The sequence below is a fragment of the Melanaphis sacchari genome, unplaced genomic scaffold (genome assembly GCF_002803265.2).
Source record: "Melanaphis sacchari strain LSU unplaced genomic scaffold, SCAv2.0 Contig11_pilon_pilon, whole genome shotgun sequence".
Taxonomy (NCBI): Eukaryota; Metazoa; Arthropoda; class Insecta; order Hemiptera; family Aphididae; genus Melanaphis; species Melanaphis sacchari.
In genome coordinates, this window is record NW_020270469.1 from 3,066,842 (window position 1) to 3,089,125 (window position 22,284).

General features: G+C 29.6%; 1 protein-coding gene across 2 annotated transcripts in view; it reads right to left on the bottom strand.

The window, feature by feature from the left end:
* Nucleotides 1–22,284, bottom strand: part of LOC112604358 (RNA-binding protein Musashi homolog Rbp6-like) — a gene marked incomplete at its 3' end in the record, with an annotated part of 335,083 nt that overhangs the window by 297,547 nt on the left and 15,252 nt on the right. For both annotated transcript variants that reach the window (XM_025353345.1, XM_025353344.1), the window contains 1 exon segment: nucleotides 8,156–8,196. In XM_025353345.1, the coding sequence (XP_025209130.1) occupies nucleotides 8,156–8,196 (41 nt within the window).

Genomic DNA, 22,284 nt, shown 5'->3' on the forward strand with positions numbered 1-22,284 from the left:
TTATTAAATGCAATAACAGATTTTCTTGGTAAATTTTATTTTTTTAGGTACCTAAGATTCTAATACATTTTATTGATATGGCTCATTTTTTCGTATTACAGTATGAATTTTGTTGATGCCTTTTATTCTATAGTCAAAAGGTGTTGAGTGGAAATAAGGTTTTGTGGGAACAGCTTACTGGTGTTAAGTTTACATGTAAGCATAATTCCGAAAATGTATAATAGGTATAACATAATTTAATAATTAAACCTATTCAATATTCATTAGTATTTCATTAACTGTATAATTATAACACAATACAAATGATTCTGCGTGATACTCGTACACGTATATCAATATACTACTCAGTACTTACATATTATAACTGTAAATTTTAATAGCCAAAGCCTATAATTAGTTAATATTTCTATCGTTTAATTTAAAATCTGTGACTTCTAAGTGTAATATTATGATTTTATAGATGTTTCTTTATTTGTTCTATTAATAAATAATAGCTTATAAAAATTATCTTTTAAACACTTAAATATAAATAAAAATAGATTACCGATAAAAATCACGTGTTGTTCCTTTTTTTTTTTAATAATAATTTATCAATTATTTTTCCTTTACTAACAAAGTATCAATTACATTTGGATTCTATAATTCATAAAACAAAGTTATTACAATTTAAATTACTTAAATTTAAATTATTTTACTAAATACATAAAATTAGGCTTAAAAGAAATAATATATTTTTGACTGCCATTACTTAAATAATATCTATATAATTAGTAAATGCACTCCATAAAACCTTTCTGTTGTTAAGTTATGCCATACAAATTATGAGTTAAATAAAACGAATATTTTATTAAAAGGTGAATAAATCGTTAGTAAATAATCAAAAAATATAAAAATATATTTTTTTGGCTATTATGCTATAAGTGTTATCAACATTTTATATTGTATTTTTTTGTATTTTTAGTGGATGTATTTAGTTTTAATAAATTGAAACAATTATTTGAAGTATTTAATATAATTTAACTAGCTAGTTATACGAATAATAAACCGTTATTGTAGTTTGATGCATATTACTTCACGGAAAATAAAAATGAAATAACTTTATCCTTAATATAAAATATGAAACAATAGATCTCTATAGATTTATAAAATTATTTCCGATGAAAGATAACAAAATTGTATTATTATTCTGGAGAATAAAATTCTCAAATATTTCACGTATAAATAAATCGTATCTTTTTTCGTCTATCTTTTTGTTCATAACTTTGGCAACTTTGGTTCTTTGGACCTTATTGCCAACATGTGTCAGTATCCATAGTATATATCATTTCAAATATAGATGTGATAACGTCCAGAACAGTCAAAACAATGGAACTGGAACCGGAAAAGAGACCATTATTTTTAGTTTTCAATTGAGAACTGCTGAAACCGGAATTATATGAGTGTTTTCATTTCTAAGTTAAAAAATACTTTTAAGCCCTTTACAAAAAGCTAATGCACATACATTTATTTATAAATAGCAGTTGATATTTTTTTTCAACATGTTAATACGTACATAAAATAAAATATATATGTATTTATATATATATATATATAGTTATTACATTATATTGTGACGTTACTCAAAAATTTCAGAGTTTCATCGAAATATTTTTTAATTTAAATTATTAATAATTTGATTAGTATATAAGTGTTTAAAAATGTAATACAGTTTATAATTTTATGGTTTATATAAAAAATATATAATGTATGGAAACATTTATGAAAATAGCTAAAAACTACCTAAACACCTCCTATAATAGGTATATTATAATATATTCAACAAAGAGAAATATTGTGACATAAATTAGGTATAGGTAGATATTATAAATTGAATATTTTCCAGATTTAAATATTATTGAGCCTTAGGAAAGATATGTCAGAGTGGTAAAAAAGCAGTGATTGACTGACTATAGATTTTTTTTAAACCATATCGGTCATGTTGTGGTTTTTCAGTGTCAACTTCTCCTCAAGGCACAATTTCAATATTCGAGACTAGATGTTTTATTTGTTTTATCTTTCTACTGAATAAAATAACAAAAAAAAAAAAAAAAAGAAAGAGAAAAAGAAAGAGAAAGAGAAAGAGAAAAATAAAAATTAAAGAGCAATTTCAGCGTTGGTTTGAATTTAATTCGTCAGAAGGGAAATAATTTAAATACATTATTCGCTACATAAAATTAGATTGAAATTAAGAATAAAAAATAAAATAAAATTAACACAACACAAAAACCGGGGGGGAAATTCTCAGACTTGACTTATTTGAGCTGTGAGAGTGACTGGAAGACACGATAAAATGTAATATTATATGTGCATGCGTATCAATAAAACCACCATAAAATACATTTCTTATTAATATTTAATCAAAACATTTGACAGTATTATACATAGATAGCTGCAGTGGGGTTGACGAGAAGAATCATAAAAAATTAGACAAACATATCTCCAATGCTTTCTTTCTCTTTCTCTCTCTCACTAAAAAACCGATTTTTTTCCAGGTCACTCCCTTTATAGTAGCATATCCGCGATGCATGTCGGGAACGAAAAGCTTTTTGCACTCAAACGACGAACTTCCGGCAGTAAAATTATTATTATTCGTTATCAATTCGTTGAACTATAATAAGTATCATCTGTTTATATATGCAATACTTCTATGATATTATTATTATTAAAATAATATCGTATGAATGTTCCATGTAGCGTTCCACCTTATTATAATATTATTATTTTACTCTCTTGCACATATAATATAATATGTACCTATACTTACTGTGTATAACATTATTTTTATAGATTATTGAGCTACTGCGCGATCGCGTAAATAGATATGTTACGATATGTACATTGTATAATGCTATGTTATATTGTAATTTATTGCATGTAAATAAATGCAAACATTGTGGAGCATGGACGACATTAATATTATATCTATATTTTTTAATATAAAAATAATCATTACCATTACTATTAATATGTTTTGTGCGTGTGAGTGAGCATATAACTATATATATATATATAATATAATAGCATAATAAGTATATTATACGTTATGTGCGAACAATATGTGCCTCATTATCCAATTACAGATAAATAATGATTAAGAATTGTAAGAAAGTCCATTCGATATTAGTTTTCTAGGACAGTGGTTCTCAATCTTTTTAGGACCGCGACCCAAATTTTTTTCCAAAAATCTATCGCGACCCCCATAGTTTTACATTTACAGAATCAAAAAAGTAATTTTAAAAAACAAATTTTTTTTTACTACTTTATAATAATAATAATAATTTTAATAATATACTTATAATAATAATATAATACTTAATTAATAATTAGGCGTATGTGATGAATGTGCTTGTTTCCTGCTATTGTTGATGACAGCACCAACATCGACGTCAATTTTAGATACTTTCAAACGCAAGGAACGCAATAATTGGAGCTTTTTTCTGTGTTTGTTTTAGATGCCCACCATTGCTGAAGGTTAGGTTACTTTATACTTCTGTTATAGTTCAATACAATTTAAAAAAACATAAATTTCTTACAATCTGTATAATTAAAAAAATTTCTCACGACCCCTAAAAATTGACTCGCGACCCACTGTTTGAGAAACGCTGCTCTAGGGTGCTTACACACTCATTCACTTAGTGTTCTGATGTAATCGATTTATTGATAAATTCTCGTCATTTGCTCATAACATAGTAGGTACGTATACTATACAATATTGAGATAAGTTATTTTTTAGATTATTATATACTGTGCAGACGTATATTCACCCAGCATTTTGTGTAACGTCAAATTGCATAATATAATACGTACTTAACAATAGTAAAATATCGTTTCCTTATTGTTAGTCATAAGTCGCGACGTCGCGTGTATCATACGCGATTAAGTACTACTATTGTCTCTAAAAAGATTTGTATTTTCGGTTGAGATAGTCTGCAGTAATTGAGAAGATAAACAAGGTAATTCTTTTGTCAACAATCATTCTCATTGTTTCGCCAAGTTAAAATTTTGTCGGAGAACGTAAATTCGAGCTTATATTTTTTTATTTATTTTTTATTTTTAAATATATGTTGTGTTTGTCGATCTGTCTGATTTAAATTGATCTTTAGACTTAAAATTTCAGACTTCGGACGAGCCTGCATAGAGCATCCTCGATATTCATAAGCACGATTCACGCTTTTGTCGCGCCACGACGATGATTATTTTATACTATTGTTCGGCGATGTACTGATGTACACAGAAATGTACAACGCGGAACGTGTCGAAAACGATACCTACCGGCTTGCGGTGACAACGCGATAACGCTTTTAATCACATTAATGTTATCTATTAACGTGACAATGTAATATGATGCGTTATATTACAAAGCCAACGAAACGGCAACGAACAGTTACAGACGTCTCGCGATATTAAGAGAAACACAACTTTTTCAACGCTTGCACGTGTAGATCCAGAGAAATGTCATTGTGCAATTGTGATAGGATTTGAGAAAAAAAATATCGTCTTCGGTACCGTTGGCCCGCCCACACCCCTCCCAGCTGAACAGTGGCTTGGAATGCGCTCGCACTGTATTTGTTCCGAACGAATATTGACTCGTCTGTATCCGTCACATCAAACTGCTCCATTTCTTTTTTTCCACACCAAATGCCATTTCGTATTACTAAACGTGCACGGTTATTATACGACATAATATGTTAATCGTAGGTACCTATGTATTGCTTAGTTTTATTTTTTTTGCCACCACTCATAACTCGTCTGTTACAATTAAACACACATTTTGGTTTTCGACATATTGCGTCAGCCCGCGCTTGTTTTTACGGCGATAAGTCGTACACGAGGTTTGTATGATATATTGTCGTATTTTTTCAACCAAATTCTTATGTTTAATTTGCTTTGTCTGTTAAATATTTGAACAATTTTAAGCGTCGGATTATTTTGCCATATTATCATCACAGACTTGATTTGTTGTGCGGCACAATGTGGGATAAGTAAACGATTAATTTTATTTATCGATAACATTCATTACAACTATGTGATTTTGCTCGGAGGGCATTTCAGTCGTCGATTATCGTGTACACAAACCGTGAACATGTATCTTTGGTAATTAGAAGATACATTATTGTTCGATCGATATTATTATTATTATTATAATTATTATCTTAAAATAATAATATCGTATGCGGGTCTGGTTTAGTGGTGTTGTATTATCAGTTTAGGAGTATCTTTCTTTATTGACTTACAAAGAATTAAGTACGATCATGCGTCCTAACTATTGAATACTGTGTTTGTTCTACTGACTACAGTCTTCACAATCCAATCAGACTATACTGACGTTAGTTAAATATTATATATATTTTTTTCCGATCATCGCTATTTTACATGTCGTAAATCGAAATATTTTGTGTAGTACCAGTAGTACCACGAGCATGAACACCATTCGTTTTCCTGTCACCGGGAGTCAAACACGCGCGTACGCGATGTGCCCAAAAAGAACTCGCGTGAACATAGTGTTCCGGTAAAAAAAGAAGTCGTATAACGTGATATTATTATCATAGAAGGGCGGGTGATTACAATATAATGTCGTGATTTATTAATTTATCGCGACGGCAAATTGCAATAATAACTAGAATAAATCGTCGCCGGGTGCGTTTAGTTGTTGTGCATAGCATCAGGCGTCTATGATATTATCGCATTTCAATAAATATATTGGCTATCGGCTATGGCAAACCGCAATATTCCAATTTTCCGACGCGAAACTCGCCCACGCAGACGAGCGACGGGCGCGTGCGCCTCCCTTACGTCACGGTCGATCCTCTTCGTGCGTAACACAAAATAATATTTTACTATTATATTATCATGATATGCATTATGCACTACTCAGTCCAATCGTTTTCGGGCACTCGACATAATATTATACGACTGCGCGTGCGCACAAGTCCTCAATATTCTCATATAATAGATATTATTATCATCATTACGTATATTACCTCTACTTATACGCGGTGTAATATAATATATTATTTTGTCAGGCGGAGCATATAGAATAATGTTGTCGTATAGTCCATCTCCGTAGACGATGAATACGGTGCGCATTATTCTGAACACGTCCGCCGCTTTACGATTGTAATGAGTTATTTGTTCCCCATCCTCGATCTCTTGTATTTTATATTGTTATTTTAGGTTGTGCACGTATATGCTTTTTTTATTTTTTTATTTTTTTTTTACAATTTTTCTCCTAAACGACACAAAAGAGACAATTTACAAAAAACGGGAACAGGACACACACGCGTGCGCGCTATCGACATGTACACCGTCATCGTATTATATAGTGTTGTATTGATGAAAATTTTCTGAACGGCAGCCAAGTACGACCGAAGTAGTCGGATATAGAGTTTAAAAAAAAAATAATAAAAAAATACATACTCATTCGTTATAGATTGGCTCATTTGTCGAGATTAGTGTGTAATAATTTATTTTAATATATACGTCGCGGCAACCGTGTGTTATATCATCCAATAAATAAATATAATAAGTATATCTTTAATATTATATTAATTATATTATAGTAGTGTACAACTTTCTATAGCGACGTGCAGAAAATCATGAGAGTACTTGAGCATCGAGCAAAATTTGTAGGGCAGTCTCATTATATTTTTAAAATGTTTGCTAATATAATAATAATTCAGTATCAGTATAATATTTTATATTAACCATTGCATTTTATTCATCGACAATTTTAGTAAAGTTTCCAGCCTCAGAATATTTAACTAAAAAGTAGGTATACATAGATGGCAGATTTAAAACAGTTGTTATAGATATAAGTTGATATAGATAAAATAACCAATTATCATGAGACTGCAAAAAAATTGAAGTGTTATTATGAATATTACATTTCTATGTGATTCACATTTTTTATAAAAGATTATAAGTTATTTTTTTTAAATATTGCGAGCATCCACTTTTAAATAATCGATTTACTTGTTTAATGCCATAAAATATTATATTATATATTTTATTAATTTTTAAAAACATAACGAAATATCTACATAAATAATGAACAATATTTCATGACATTCGATAATGGTAGTACCTTGAAATTTTTGATACTTGAAATTAAAAAGGCTCATAAGGTCATTTTTAAATATAGTCTATAGGCATTTTTAGTTTATTTGATATAAAATCACTTTATAGTAAGTATACCATCGATGGACATGCTGTATCGAGTTTATTGTTATACTGAATAGCCTTTTTTTACCGTCTTTAAAATCTGAAGGTCCGATTTTGTGTTTCCGACCCTTTTGTTTGGATTGTGTGGCCAATTTTCGATTGCCACTCAAAAGCCATCCCTCTTTATCATTTTTACATTCATTCACGGCTAATACATACAATTTGAATGTATTATTAATTTTTGTTAACATTTTTCTTTTTCTTTCGTTGCTAATATTATAATTTTAATTTTGGTTTTAAATTTTCAAAATATATTATGTAAAGTAACTTTATCAGATCGTTTAAAATTCATTGTAAGAAGCCGAAAATTCCAATCGAGCACCTAATTAAATAAAAATCTACAACTATAATATTCAATTGTTTTCAGATCTCATGCACCATTCATCGATCTAGTAACACCTAGTATTTTATACGCAGACTATTGATTATATTTTAAGCGAACACTAAATGTCTGAGTTAATCAACATTGTATTTACACCGCAAAATCCAACTCACATTTTTTTCTTCGAGTTACCATTTTTTTAACTTAATGAATTGGCCCAAATTATTTTGTAAAATACAAACATTTCGATTTCGGGCAGCTACACAACAACAACAACTTATACTATAAACAATAATCGTGATTCGTGACGGACGTGCATTAACAATTAGTTCGATAATTAAATAGTGTGCCTATACTAACGTATCATGATATTAGAGGTAAAGCACGAACGTGCTTCTGTTTAAAATTAAAAATAAATAATACAATTCGGCCAATGGTATTTGTTTCGGCTATTATTATATTATATATTATAAACATTATTACATTGATGATAATAATTATTACTATTGTAATGCAACACGTAAACGCATACGATCGTTGTCTATAATATTATTTTATTGTATTTTAAATTACCTGGACTAGTTTGCCAACTAAGACCGCCAATGAACATTTTCCTGGAACAAAAATAAAAATTCTTATTACAAATTTTGAAAGATATTTCGAAAAGCATAATATAATATATATAAACAATATGCACACGACAGCGCATGCGTGCTTAAAACAAAAAAAAAAAAAAACAATGTACATTATTTTAAGTATCACGGGCATATTCGTAGCGAACGGTCTGTATTGTTACAAAGTATATTGACAGGTACCGTTAAGTAAGTATTGAAAAATATTGCACGCATGGTGCTCACATTTCAAACGCTCAGAGTTCAAATAATATAATAGTCTCTATTAGACTTATGTGGTTGTATATTACAGTGAAATAAAGTAAAAGATAATAAACTACCTATGAAATTATTGGTACCTGTTATCGGGATCATCCTTAATAGGGAAAATTGTGTCTCACATTATTTATTTAGATTAGATACCTTGCGTTCGGAATAAAAAATAAAGGATTTTGTTTTAAAAATTATATTATTTCAAATATTAAATATAATTTTATTTTTCTCAAAGAAATAACGTAGACATTTCTTAGAAATAAAGAGGCGATACACTTAGGTATAATAAGTAATAAATAAATTAATATTGTGCTCAAGATTATCTTAAATAATTATCTATTTATTCATGTAACATTAGAATAAATACGATTTGACGAACCAAGTAATACTTTCAGAAAACCTTTTAAAGAATTTTTGTTCCGTGCAATATTTATAACCTTTTATTGATTTATTTCTCAAAGTTAATATGTAGATATACTTATTTTGGTGTAATTCAAATTCTAATCATTTTCTGAAGTTTTAAATTGGTAGTGTCAAAAAAAAAATAAATAAATAAAATGGTCTTCTTAAAGACACATGTTAAGTTGTAAAAAGGCTTTGAAATGATTATTTTCATATTGGGATTTGTAATCCAAAAGCCACGATCCATCACATCTTAATTAAATCTCGACTGTAAATGTCATTCTAGAATATTACTGTATAATAACATTTCATTTTACTCCGTCTACATAAAATTATACTCTCATCAGATGTAACCAGCATTTTCATAATAGCGAGCTACTATATAGTATTTATGTCTCGTTTTTTAAATGCAAATGACTGGAACATTTTGTAGTAACTATACATTTAAACTCAAAATAATTAAAATATTTAAGTATGCGTTGTAATTTTTTTTTTTTCTATACCCAAAAACATATTTTTATTTACTCGCCAGAGCGTTAACTGTTTCACATGTATTCTAAAGAACATTTTTGAGTTATTTCAGAAGTTTTAGACAATTGGATTAGTCACGTTATATAGCCGGTCTGTGTGTCGAGCTTCATTAGTTTTCCAAAAGTAATTATTTGTAGTGTATGAGTGTATTTTTCCTAGTGTATTTGGGAAAATGCCAAACACACTGCATACGTATTGTTTATTGTGTGCGTGTATTTAAGAGTCAATAAATATTATTTTTATTTTTTTTTTTATAATCACACATCAAAATAATCAGTGATTTGACAGAAAATATGTGAAAATATTTTGTTAGAAATATGAAAGAAATTAACGTTTTATTTATACTGGTGGCTCGCAGGTAAACTGAAACATTTCTCTTCATTTCGTTAACTATTTTCATCTTCTGATATTTTGGATATCGTCCAACAATTAGTGTTGAAACTGCGCGCGCACTATTAAGTGTACCACTAAAAGACTGTACACCAACTTCATATGAGCATGTACGTTATTTACGATACCGTGGAATACGCTATAGAAAATGGTAAAGGGAGCCAAAAACGTTAGTTCGTCGAATGGCATCAACAAATGTAATTATTATTTTCGAATACTCAACAACTTATTGTATAGCGATTATTTAGTTAAATCAAAACGCGTGCCATTGTTCACACTCAAAAATATAATATTTAATTCCAATCAATTCGAAATATATAATAAAATAGACGCGTTATTGGAGATGACCAAAAAATGTCACGAGTGTGAGATAAAGAAATATTTAAATGCTGACACTTCAAGTTGGGTGTATTTCTATCGTTAAATAATTGTTTTTTCTTCATTATAATACATTATATATACATATATTAATTTAAATATACATAATATTTACTATATAAGCGCAGTGACGTATTCAATCTGAAAATTTTTCATGTATGAGAACAATTTAAAACGCTTAATTGGTCTCGGAGAACGCAATATTTTAATATATTATGTGAATTGAGAGACTAAAGTGAGAGATTAAAGTGATTATGATTGTTATGTCAAGTGTGGGCTGCATATTATCGATTGTTCTCCGCGGAACGACGACAATTATTAGTAAGAGTAGCGGGCTTTGGTCTATAGCCTATTGCAGCTACTGTCATTATTGATATTATTGTTTAGTGATAATATAGCGAAAAAAATCAACACTGAAGCATATAAATATTATACTATCATACCTAGCCCTCAATACAACGTTGAGATTTTCACGTCGCCATATTTGTGTGGGATCGACGAACATCATGAGTAGTATCGTGTCACGAATAACGATGCATGCTTATTATTATGATGTAATATTCAAATACCACGTTGCGGGGTCAGCAATTAAATTTGAGGGCATTGGTTACAAGTATATTATATGAGACTTACCGACTACTTTTTGAGTTTAATAACATACACGGAATCTATCCATCATCACTTTGTGTTTAATGTGCAATGACTTGCTTCTACATTTATTAACTATGTATTAATAAATAATATTATATTATGGAATTGTTAGAAAACTTGCCTGACACCAACTAGCATGATAATATACTAAAGTATTCTTAAATTTAACGATTTTAAACATTTTATTTGGGTTTGTATATTATTAAGTCGAAAGAGGGCGTACTTAGAAACAAAATCCGGAAGAGGGAGGGGGTACAAAATAAAACAAAATATTTAACAATAATAGCTAACGTTAAAAAATGTACACTTTGTAATATACTAGAAGTACACTTTGACGGTTCAGCTTTTAACTCGTGTTAACGTAAAAATGTGTCATTTTAGTGTTAACTAAAAGTTATAATCCAGTTTTCACCTTCGCCTCTTTATAAGTACCCTACTGTAAAGTGTTAGTCAAAAATATTTTTCAACATTCAATTAATTATTGTGTGACTATAGCGTTGATACACCGGTAGTTTAAGGTAGAATTTGTAATGTTGCAGTCATTCAACAGCACAGCAATAGTGTAACAGTAATCGCTGCAGCGTGGCGCAAACAATGATTTCAATCACGTGACCGACAGAGACCGGCCTAAAAACGCGAGCATAAAACAAATAATAATGTGTACGATATAAAAATGGCGATTATTCACGTTATCGATCCGTGCAAAAAGTTTACCTTTTACCATTTCGTGGCGTGGCGGCAGGACGATAAGCGGGATTAATGGAAACCGCCGAGGACGAGTGTAACCGGGCAGCCGTACATAATAATTTATTATATTATTATATAGTCCATAATAGTAATAATGTATGTATGTGTGTGAATGTGTATATTGGTATACTGTTATAGTATAATATACAATTTGATTGCATTGTCAAAAGTTTGTTTTCGGCGGCTTACACAATCCGCGACTTTCTTTACCGAGATCCGTTTTTAGAGAGTATACATCCGTAGCTTTTCTGCGGCCGGCAATTTAAACCCCACTCACCTCCTCTTTCGAGTGTAGCGCAACGATTCCCGCGAGTCCCTCGAATCCACCCTCGATACAATCTCTTGACGCTTTTTTTCTCTTTTTTTTTCATTCCTTTTTTTTTTTTTAAAGATAACCAAACGAAGACATTGTCGAAAATCTATAGTTATACAGACTACGAAAAATAATAATAATAGTAATAATAAAAAAATCGATAAGAACAACAAACAGCTTTTTGAGAAACCTTGTATAGTTTACATGAGATTATTGTTTTGGATGGAGTTATGGACGGGAGAGGGGGCGGGTACGGAATGGAATTTCTATACATTATTGTTTATGGAATATAATATTTTTCAACTGACTTTTCAAACATCGCGACTTGGTTTAAAATATGAACACTGAAACCTGCGCTCGAGGCTTTTAATATTTTACACATATCATAATACCGCAACAATTGTAAGATATTATTTTGAGCTTGGGCAGTTTTTATTTTTCGTTTCGTCACCTGCTACAACTAATTAGTATACCCAATTAAACGCTATTACACATGAAAAATACCTTAGAACGCACCCTCTGATGTCATAATACTGCACAGTGCACTTTTACAGATCATTACTACATTTTTCTAATAAAAATAAAAAATAAAATTTACTACTATCGAATGAAGTTGGTAACCGGAATGCACAATTATTATTATCTCTACTTAACATTGTTTAATTCAAGATAATTTGTACGATATTATTTATGATAATTTAAGGGTATAAAAATAATATTACATGAGAGTGTGTATTACACACATAATGACTGGAATATTATTATAATATACAATTAATAACATGGTATTATCGTAATGTAATTAAGTTAAATATATTATATTAAAAATCGCTGAATACAAATCGTTGTTGGTAAATTTACAGGCACATAATATAGATATACATTATATCGTAAAAAAAAAACGCGATTAACCAGTAAGCTTAAGCTCGTGTGTATTTTTGTCCATAAATTTCTCGGAACAATTCATATCTTAACGCCGCACGGCCGATATGGGTATAGGTTGCAGTTAGCTGGAAACCCGCACGGCCGGCCGCTGTGCCGCACAATACGTATTAATTGATGAATAATTGAAATTATTAATTAATCCACTTAAACGCAACATTTTTTTAAAATCCTTTCTTATTGCACGGTGAAAGTATTAGACTATCCACTATTCCAAATTTCAAGTTCGTAGGTTGAAGAGTTTTCGAGATACAACGATCAGTGAGTGAAGTATTTGGATTTCATATGTATAGATAGATTAACCATATCAACTGTAAGTATTGCAGGCATACGGCGATAATTTAATTTTATATTGATCATAAAAATTATTACTGTAAAAAATGGTATAAAACAAACAGGAATAATAATTGATAATATTTCATTAACAAACCATAAATAAATTTAGATCTTTTTTATGTCATTCGATAACGGTTATAAAAAAACGTTGTCTTAACACATTTAACATTTGAAAATTGAATGTTATTCTTTATTGATAGTTGATATTAAGTAAACAGTATTATGCAAATTTAGATTTATTATGGTATAATGATTTTTATAATTGATCATAATAAATTAATATTGACTACATAAACCATTTTTTTAAAGAAAATATTATAATCTTACCAACATAATATTATTATTCATTAGGTAGATATATCATTTTAATACACCACAATAAATTATTATACTTGATATCAATAACGTTCATTATTTCTATAAAATTTCTGTGAACAATATTAACTGTTTGAAAAGTAATATTCAGCAGTTGTTGTTTATATATATATATATAATATTTATATTATATTATGTTAACGATAATTCCAAAGTTTTACAACATGAAACAAGTTAAATTTATATGACTTTTATTACCTTTATTTATATTTTTTCTTCGGTAGCAAAAGTAGTCCTATTCCATATTGATTAATTTATTTTGATTGTTATTTTTTTAATAATGAAGTACTAAGAATTACCTAACGTTTCAATAAAACTTAAGAAAAATCGTTTGGAAATCATATTGTTATTTTGTTCGAAATCAGTGTAGATTTAAAAATACATCCAAGGTTTTACGAATATTTTATTGTTTGTTTCCCAAAGTTATAAAGCAGTTGATTATTACTATTATTATGATTTTTTTTTTTTTTTGTTACGATAAAATATTTGCTTATCATCTAATTAAATGTTACCGAGAAAAATAAATTGTTAATGACCGTAATAGTTCTATGATTTTCAATGATAAATTGGATTGATAGCAATTTTTATATATTATAATTACTATGTTATTAACAGTGTAAATGTCTACTATATTATTTGTATAAGTCTGCAGTAAAAATTTCAATTATTTTTATTTTTTTATGTACAACACATTATTAGTATGATATGTATTATTGTACGGTCAGATAACGATTAAAAATGTATTCAATTATATTTTAAATTAACGAGAAAAACAGCAGGTGTTTTCATTTCTTCTAAAAATTTAATATTTTTAAATTATAATTTTTACTATTAATGTGTTATATAATATATATACATACGTTTAGTATTTAAATAAATAACACAAAATCGTTGTTCCTTCGCTCTCTGCACGTGCATAACACCTCGACACGATTAATTTCGAGACGTTAACTTATTTTTACGGCAGATAGTCGAGTTCATGCCATCGTAATAATATTATAACTCTACTGTTCAATGCAGTTTCGGACCCAAGGTTCCGAACTTAACCTAACCTAACGATATTTTATAATTCATATTTAAAACATCATCATTTTATATAAAATTTACATGGGTCAATCGTATTCAGGAGTCGGGACGTCGATGTACAAACATGCACACTGCAATTGTCCACACCACTTGGTTTGTCTTCAATCGATTTAAATCTAACAAACTATACCTAATAAATATCAATGATAATATTCATACACACACCTCGTGATGTGGAGCGTTAGTTTTCGACAGTCCTCTGAAACGTATAACGGCCGTTGTCTATCAATGAATTTATCGGTTGCTATATCGAGTATATAAACGTCTGTTGTTAATAAAGTTGCTACAGATCGGAACCATTCTCCACTCACAATCAATCGTCTGCTGATAGATTCAACTTTTAAAATTTCCATAGTGAATCATATACCACAGGTATCGTTACAACGCATCTCAGTCCTCAGAAGAACGAAATAGGTTAACTAATAAAACCATAGACATAGGTCATTTCCCATCTCCACGCAAGTTTTAATGTTGAATTTCAATTTGGACTACAGGTAATATGCAATTTTGCCGCATTCAAGATTCTATATAATAATACTATCGGTGATTGTATTTTAATTTATTTCCAAAAGTAAAATTAACTAAGTTTACCCATATATGCAATCTTTTCAGCCGGTGCAGATAAACAAAATTAGTTAAAAATCAATTAAATGATGTATAAATAATAACTATCGAACACAAATGTTTATACTTGTATTAACTATTAACTAGGCTAGATTAAATAATATGGAAGATTGTTTTGCCAAAAAATGTGCATATTTGTCTACACCGAGTTTTGTTATAAGCTGATTTTTATGAAATTTTATAGACTTTACGTTTTTCCGATTAACATTTTTACATACGTAGTTAGGCGTATCTCACTCATTTAATCAGGCATATTTTATGTGAAAAATCAATTATTACATAATGCGTAGGTACACGGTGTGTGGACACAAAACAATATACAATGTTTTATAACAAAACAATGCTACGAATCCTTATAAGAATTACAACGATAATATAAATTGTTAGTAATGGCAAAGATATATTTTATGTTATAATAACATTATTATATGGTTCCTAAGAGATGTTAATTGGAAAACACTTTGAAGTATCGAATATAATACAACTGTAAAATTGATCGTGTTTTGCAAACGACATAGGCTATTATTACTTATTATTTATTACTAATTAATACAACGACGATTTCGACGGCATTACAATAATGATTGTTGCGTTGAACAATAACCACTTATTATTATTATTATTATATGGATGTGTTTTAAGAGTTGTAACTTATAATTATTGTAGTCCTTGCGTGTACACGCGCATGTCTGCAGCTGCTATACTATATCATAATATTCATAATTGACATTATTCAAAAAAATAATTTATTTTTTAAGAAAATATAAGAAATTTACAAAAAAAAAAAATACAATTTAAAATGTTCTTAACAATTATAACTGACTTTAAAACCTAAATATCAAAAAAACCTTTGGAAGTGCCCAAGATAATATTTTTACATTTTAATTTGATAATTAATCAATTCATTTTAATATTAAAAATAATAAGGTAACATGGATAATTCTGAATTTATAATTTGCACGTTACGCATTAACAAAACGGAGACATCACGTGCGGCCGAGCGAGTGGTATAACGTACACTTAACCACGGTATAAATTACATTTTTATTCCCAACATAAAGCACTAACATTCCGTGTACGTTCTATTTAATCCCTGGTGCCAATTAATAAAATTATTATTTTACTACTATAGGTGTAATTTACATTACTTCAACAGTTTAATAACTAAGCGGTTTATACACCAATTTAACCTTAGATACTGAAATTAATTCAATAATAATATATAAATACGTTTATTGAACATTTGTTTAATTTAGAAAATGAGAAATTTATACCATAATAACAATTAATATAATGCCCGGCATTTAAAATTATAAATTATTAAAATATGCGTGTTTCTGCATTATACGACTAATGGAACGATTTTCAGTCAAAAAAACATAATTAAATAATATCGATCAATTCCATTGAAGCAAAGTTTTTTAGCAGAGAATATTGAAATTAGGTACTATTGGTATTAATTGTGGTTCCCTCGATTATCGACTGGTATGCATATGGCAAGCACACTAATACTTGTGTAGTTGAATAAATACAAAAATAAAAAAACTATTTCCTTCTTACTGAACAACAAACAACCAAATAGCAAAAATCTTCTTTTGTAATTGTTTTTATAAATTCAAAAAAAAAAAAAAAAAAATTCAATATAAAATTAAAAAAAAGACTCGTTTATAGTGTTTATATACGACCATACAGGAAAAGTGTTTCTATAAATTGATAATTATTTTGATAATATTGATAGGAGTTCAAATGGAATTTAACGTATGTCATCAGCTATTTTATTATATTATTCATAAAATATATATCAATTACACGTCATTAATATGATACGTTGGGTAATAACTAATAAGTATAGAAAAATCATATAATTATTTACTAGTAAATAGAATACATCCAACTAATTTCTTTAAAAATATATAAAATATATTAATCGACCCTGAGTCTTGTCGTCGTCGTGAGGTTTGTGATTTTGCGTGTTTCGGTCACAGTGATTGTTGTTATAACATGATATTATTATACACGACAAGCTAAAATATTCACTACATAATTTAGTGTGTGTGTGTATGTATAGTAAACAATTTTATTATCGTTTATCGCAGTAAAAATCGCTAAACCACGGCAACAAACTCGATAATGCGGTCGATTTTAATGACATTTTCTTTTTTAAATCCCAAACATCAAACCGACCGTACCTGTTACATAAATGTGCACATCTAGAGTGGATGCCAAAGTGATTCATGTTCAATGTATATTATCGCTCAACGAAATCGGACCGGTATTCGAACGATTTCTCGCGCGTAACATACTGTACGGTGAGCGGTGAGCACGCCTATTTGTGGGCACGAATATATCTACAAATAAAACTCTGAACCTGACGTAACTATTGCTATAGTATATAGGAGGAAAATTTGCTGAAGACTTATCAGTGTACGCTGACGCCAGACGGTTTTCATCTCCGATAATTTATATGTTACCAACCCCATCAATCGACCTATCAGAAATAGATAAATTTGCTTAAAAGATATGACCTCAAACTAAACAACAACGTATTTGCGTGAAAAGCACATGTTTTTTCAAATGTAGTGGTGAGTAAAAATACATATTCAATAATCAAGGAAGATAACTAGTTTTAAGTTTATGCTTATATCATATCCACGCTGTGCCCTAAAATTTTTGGTCTATAAACTTGACGATACGAAAGAATGATGAATAAAAAAGACCCCGATAGTCGAAATTTGGCAATTCATTTTAACATTAAAGCTAATAACGCAAAATCGGTTCTACTGAACGTAAATATATCACGGTGTACGTTTATGAGCCAGAGCCAATACAATATACGGGAGTAAAATTATAATTTTTCAAAGAGCTGTACGTCATTTCGAAACAAATGTAGACAGAGGGATGAAAAATTTAAACCACCGATTTTAATTCATGACGGTATTATACTGCGGCAGTCTTCGTCGCAGCTGCGAGTATCGGCAAGTACCTACATAATATACAATAATAATACACGTATAATAACAATACGTGTTCGTTTATATTACATGTAATACAGGTAGGGTCCTTTATTGTTTTTTTCGTTTGGGCACACGAAAAATCCGTCGTGGAAGTGCGCATTGCAGTAGCAGCCGCGCGCACAGAATACGTATAATAAGTCGTATACAATGATATAAATATATAAAGTACATAGGTGTACCTGTCTACTGGCGCACACAGAACGAATATAACGAAAATAATAAAACAAAGTACGGCCATAAAAAGAGCCCGGCACCAGCCCTGCAGCAGACCGTGTTCGCATCGTATTACGCACTAACGCGGGCGCGTATTGCACACACATATCATAATATATTATTGTATAGTGTGCCCGGAATATACAAAATATTATATCCGTACAGGGTGGACGATCGGATTTTTCGATTTTTCGGCATGCGACCAACGCGGAAAAGCGGCATAACGCCGCGACAGATCACCCTGTATACGGTTGCAGGTGTTATTATTATTATTATTATAATGTGTATAACGCATATACGAGTATACCTAGATAAAATACGAGTAAAACGTTTTTGTTTTTTTTTTTTTTTTTTTTTTTATATATATTATTGTACATTCGGACGTTATACAGCCCGACATCGAAATATTTTATCGCTGGTATTCTATCGCCGAATGCTGAGCACACGCACACACGTCATATTCACTCACCCGGTAATATTATATTTTATATAGGTACAAGTAGTTAGTTACTGCTGCAGATAGTATTACGCACTCGTATAAACGAAGAACGTCGTCGGTAAAAATCGATTTCGTATGTTATAATCGTTTTCCTAATGTTCTATAAAACGTTTATATTGTTTATTTATACACACACACCCGTATATATATATATATATAGGTATTATATAGATACCCACTGTATACATAACGCACCACTATACGTCCTTTAAAACTAACACAAATCCTATATTATTATCTTTATAACTATATAATATGTATGTATATATATATATATTAATATGTTATTATAGATTCTTTAAATCCTGCACAGAGCGCAGTTTATGTTATGCATTATTATAATAAACATCCGTTTGCTGCGGAAAACAGAAATACAGAATAATCCCTAACGTAGCTGCCACAATAACGGTCTGCAGCTTCGTTCCGACGCGTACACGGCCTTTTTTGCTTTTTTTCGTACGTTCGTCTCGACGCGCAGTCGGAGGGCTTAGCCTTTTTGTGAATATCATCGGCGATACATTTTTCACTTTTATGGGACGTATTGGCTCGTTTTCGTGCGCACGACGTCCATTAGATTCGCGACCGGACAGCTTAAACCGGCTATTTTATATATTTTATATTCGCCCGACACACACGATTATATTCGATGGTAACGGCATTAAAAAGAAACACACACTTCCGAATTGGTATACATATGACTATACTATATAACTGCGCTCCTCCGGACTTTTGAGGGTATATTATTATTATACGATATATAATGGGTTTTCGAGTGGCTTTCAACCAACATTATTATTAATCAAAATCCGTTTTTTGCGCGTTACCTACTATTTTATATTTTGGTAAACCTATGAATCACATTATAAGTATCTATAATAATATGTTAAAAGTTATAACGATTTCTTCAATAAAAAATTCAAAATCCAAATCCAAAAAATATCTTACAAGTTATTTATGAAATCAATTAGGTACTTAGTAAAACTGTAACTTGGAAGTGCACTCCTCTATAATAGGGATCTTCCAAGTGCATCCTATAAAGTGATACCTTAATATTGACTGGTATACTTGAAAGTACCAAATTCAAAATTATCATTATATTATATAAAGGCGTCCTAGTTTAAACTATCCACATTTTATTTTAATTACATGAACTCTGGACTACAACCCAAGAATTTGTAATTGTTATTTTTTAAATTTTATAATGTAAATTAATTAAAATAATTTTTAAACTTAAAATGCTTGGATTTTTTTAAATCTTTTTTTAATTGATATTAATCATTAGAAATTAATTCTATGTATTTCAAATTTTCTTATATTATCCTTATAAAACATATTTTTTTGTCTGGTTTACCGTTCCTAATCTATTATTAGTTATTTGATAAGAAGATTGAATTAAAATTGTATACAATTTCGATATTTTTTTCAATATTTCTAAAAATAACTGTATATTTTATATTATGATATGTTTTACAAGTATATGAATTAAAGATACAATTTTATTATTATAGATTCAGACCCAGTCGAGTTCTAATAAATGTATCAGTGATTACCTTTTTATCTGTAAGAAACATTACGCTGGCTATCGACATTATATCATTATATTCTTTTACTAAAAATTAATGACAAAAAAATAAATAATTCTTTGATGATTTAAGTGATAATTACATTGATGAAATGTCTTAATTTAATCTAAAAATATGGGGCACCGTCTTCAATATCATTGATACGAATAATTATAACGAATCATTCCAATTAAAACTTAACTCCAAACTTTCAAAAACACATCCTATTATATTATATTATATTTATTATATTTTTATTTTTACATGTATGGAATTTAAAATTACAAAATAACTAATAAATCTATAATAATAAGACTTAAGAGAACTAAAGATAAATAAGATAAACAAAAACAAAAGTTATAAAATTAAAAAAGTATTCAAAACAAACATTTTTGACGATTATAATAATAATTTTATAGTCAAGTTCATTTATAATAAACTATCATTAAATAACTATTTAAAAAAATAAAAACTGTTTTTAATTTTCTTAAAACAATAATATTTATAAGTATATTAAATATTTAATATTGTTTTTTATAATCGTTTTTTCTACCAAATGTATTGTTTGATAGCCAGCGGAATTGATATTTATTTAAACGGAAAAATCATTAAAATCCCAGCAATAAGACTGCGGCAATTAAATAGTTACAGTTTTGAAATACGGGCGCACTCGGATGACGCCCCCGTTATTGCACACCTATTTATAGATAGAAATCCGATTTTTACCTCGATCATACTACTGGGCCCGTCAAATTTATATCACGCATTCACGCGTCACACGTCTCATCTATTCGATGGGACGTAAATATCTAAGTGTAGTACAGTACACTCAGCGTACCTACCTACTTAATTAGTATAATAATGCACGTGTAAATAATTATAGGTATAATATTTATTTACGAGCGCACATTATAGAGAAGCGTCTGGACCGTCGTCGTCGGACGGAGGACTATATTTACTAATAACGACGAAAATAAAACTCGTATAATATACAACATTAATAGAATACTCGCGCAGATCTCCGGTGCCGAAGAGCCTTTGACTACCACTTCCACGTTACAATATAACGTACGTAGGTATAAATGCACCGCAGCATAACTTAGCGGCCGATTTATTTCCCCGCAACCGACCATTACACGCCGCTTCATCAACGCGTCCGTTATACATTATTATAATACGCGCGTGCAATGCCGCCGCGTATGCCGCACATTAATCTCACCGGGTACGGCGATTGCAGCGGACAGGCACCGTTCCCAATATAGCACGTCTAAAGAATAATGCTCTTGCGTGTCGTCGGGACACATTTATTATGAAAAATAGCAATACGTACGTCGTGTTCCGTGTTCCCAGCACCGACAGTCGCTAAAAATATTGTGACGCGACGCGATTGTCTAAGTACAATAATAATAATAATAATAATAATAATAATAATAATAATAGAACAGAGTACGCACAAATCTATATGGGTAAGTGCATTTAATAATTATTAACGTGAACTGATTCGTATAAGTATAAAAAACGAACCGAGTTCATGGTCTCGTTAATTTCATTTAAACGTTTAAGTTTATTTTTTATCTTTTTTTTATTTTTTTTTTTTTATACATAGATAAAATTAACTAGATTTCCCCTTCATCTCGGCGGTTCTGTTTAACGTCATGTTGGGCATGTCAGTTTATTACGTACCAGGTGTGCCGCACTACTTAGAACATTTTAATTGAAAGAGTAATCTCATATTATATGTATTGTGTAAAAAAA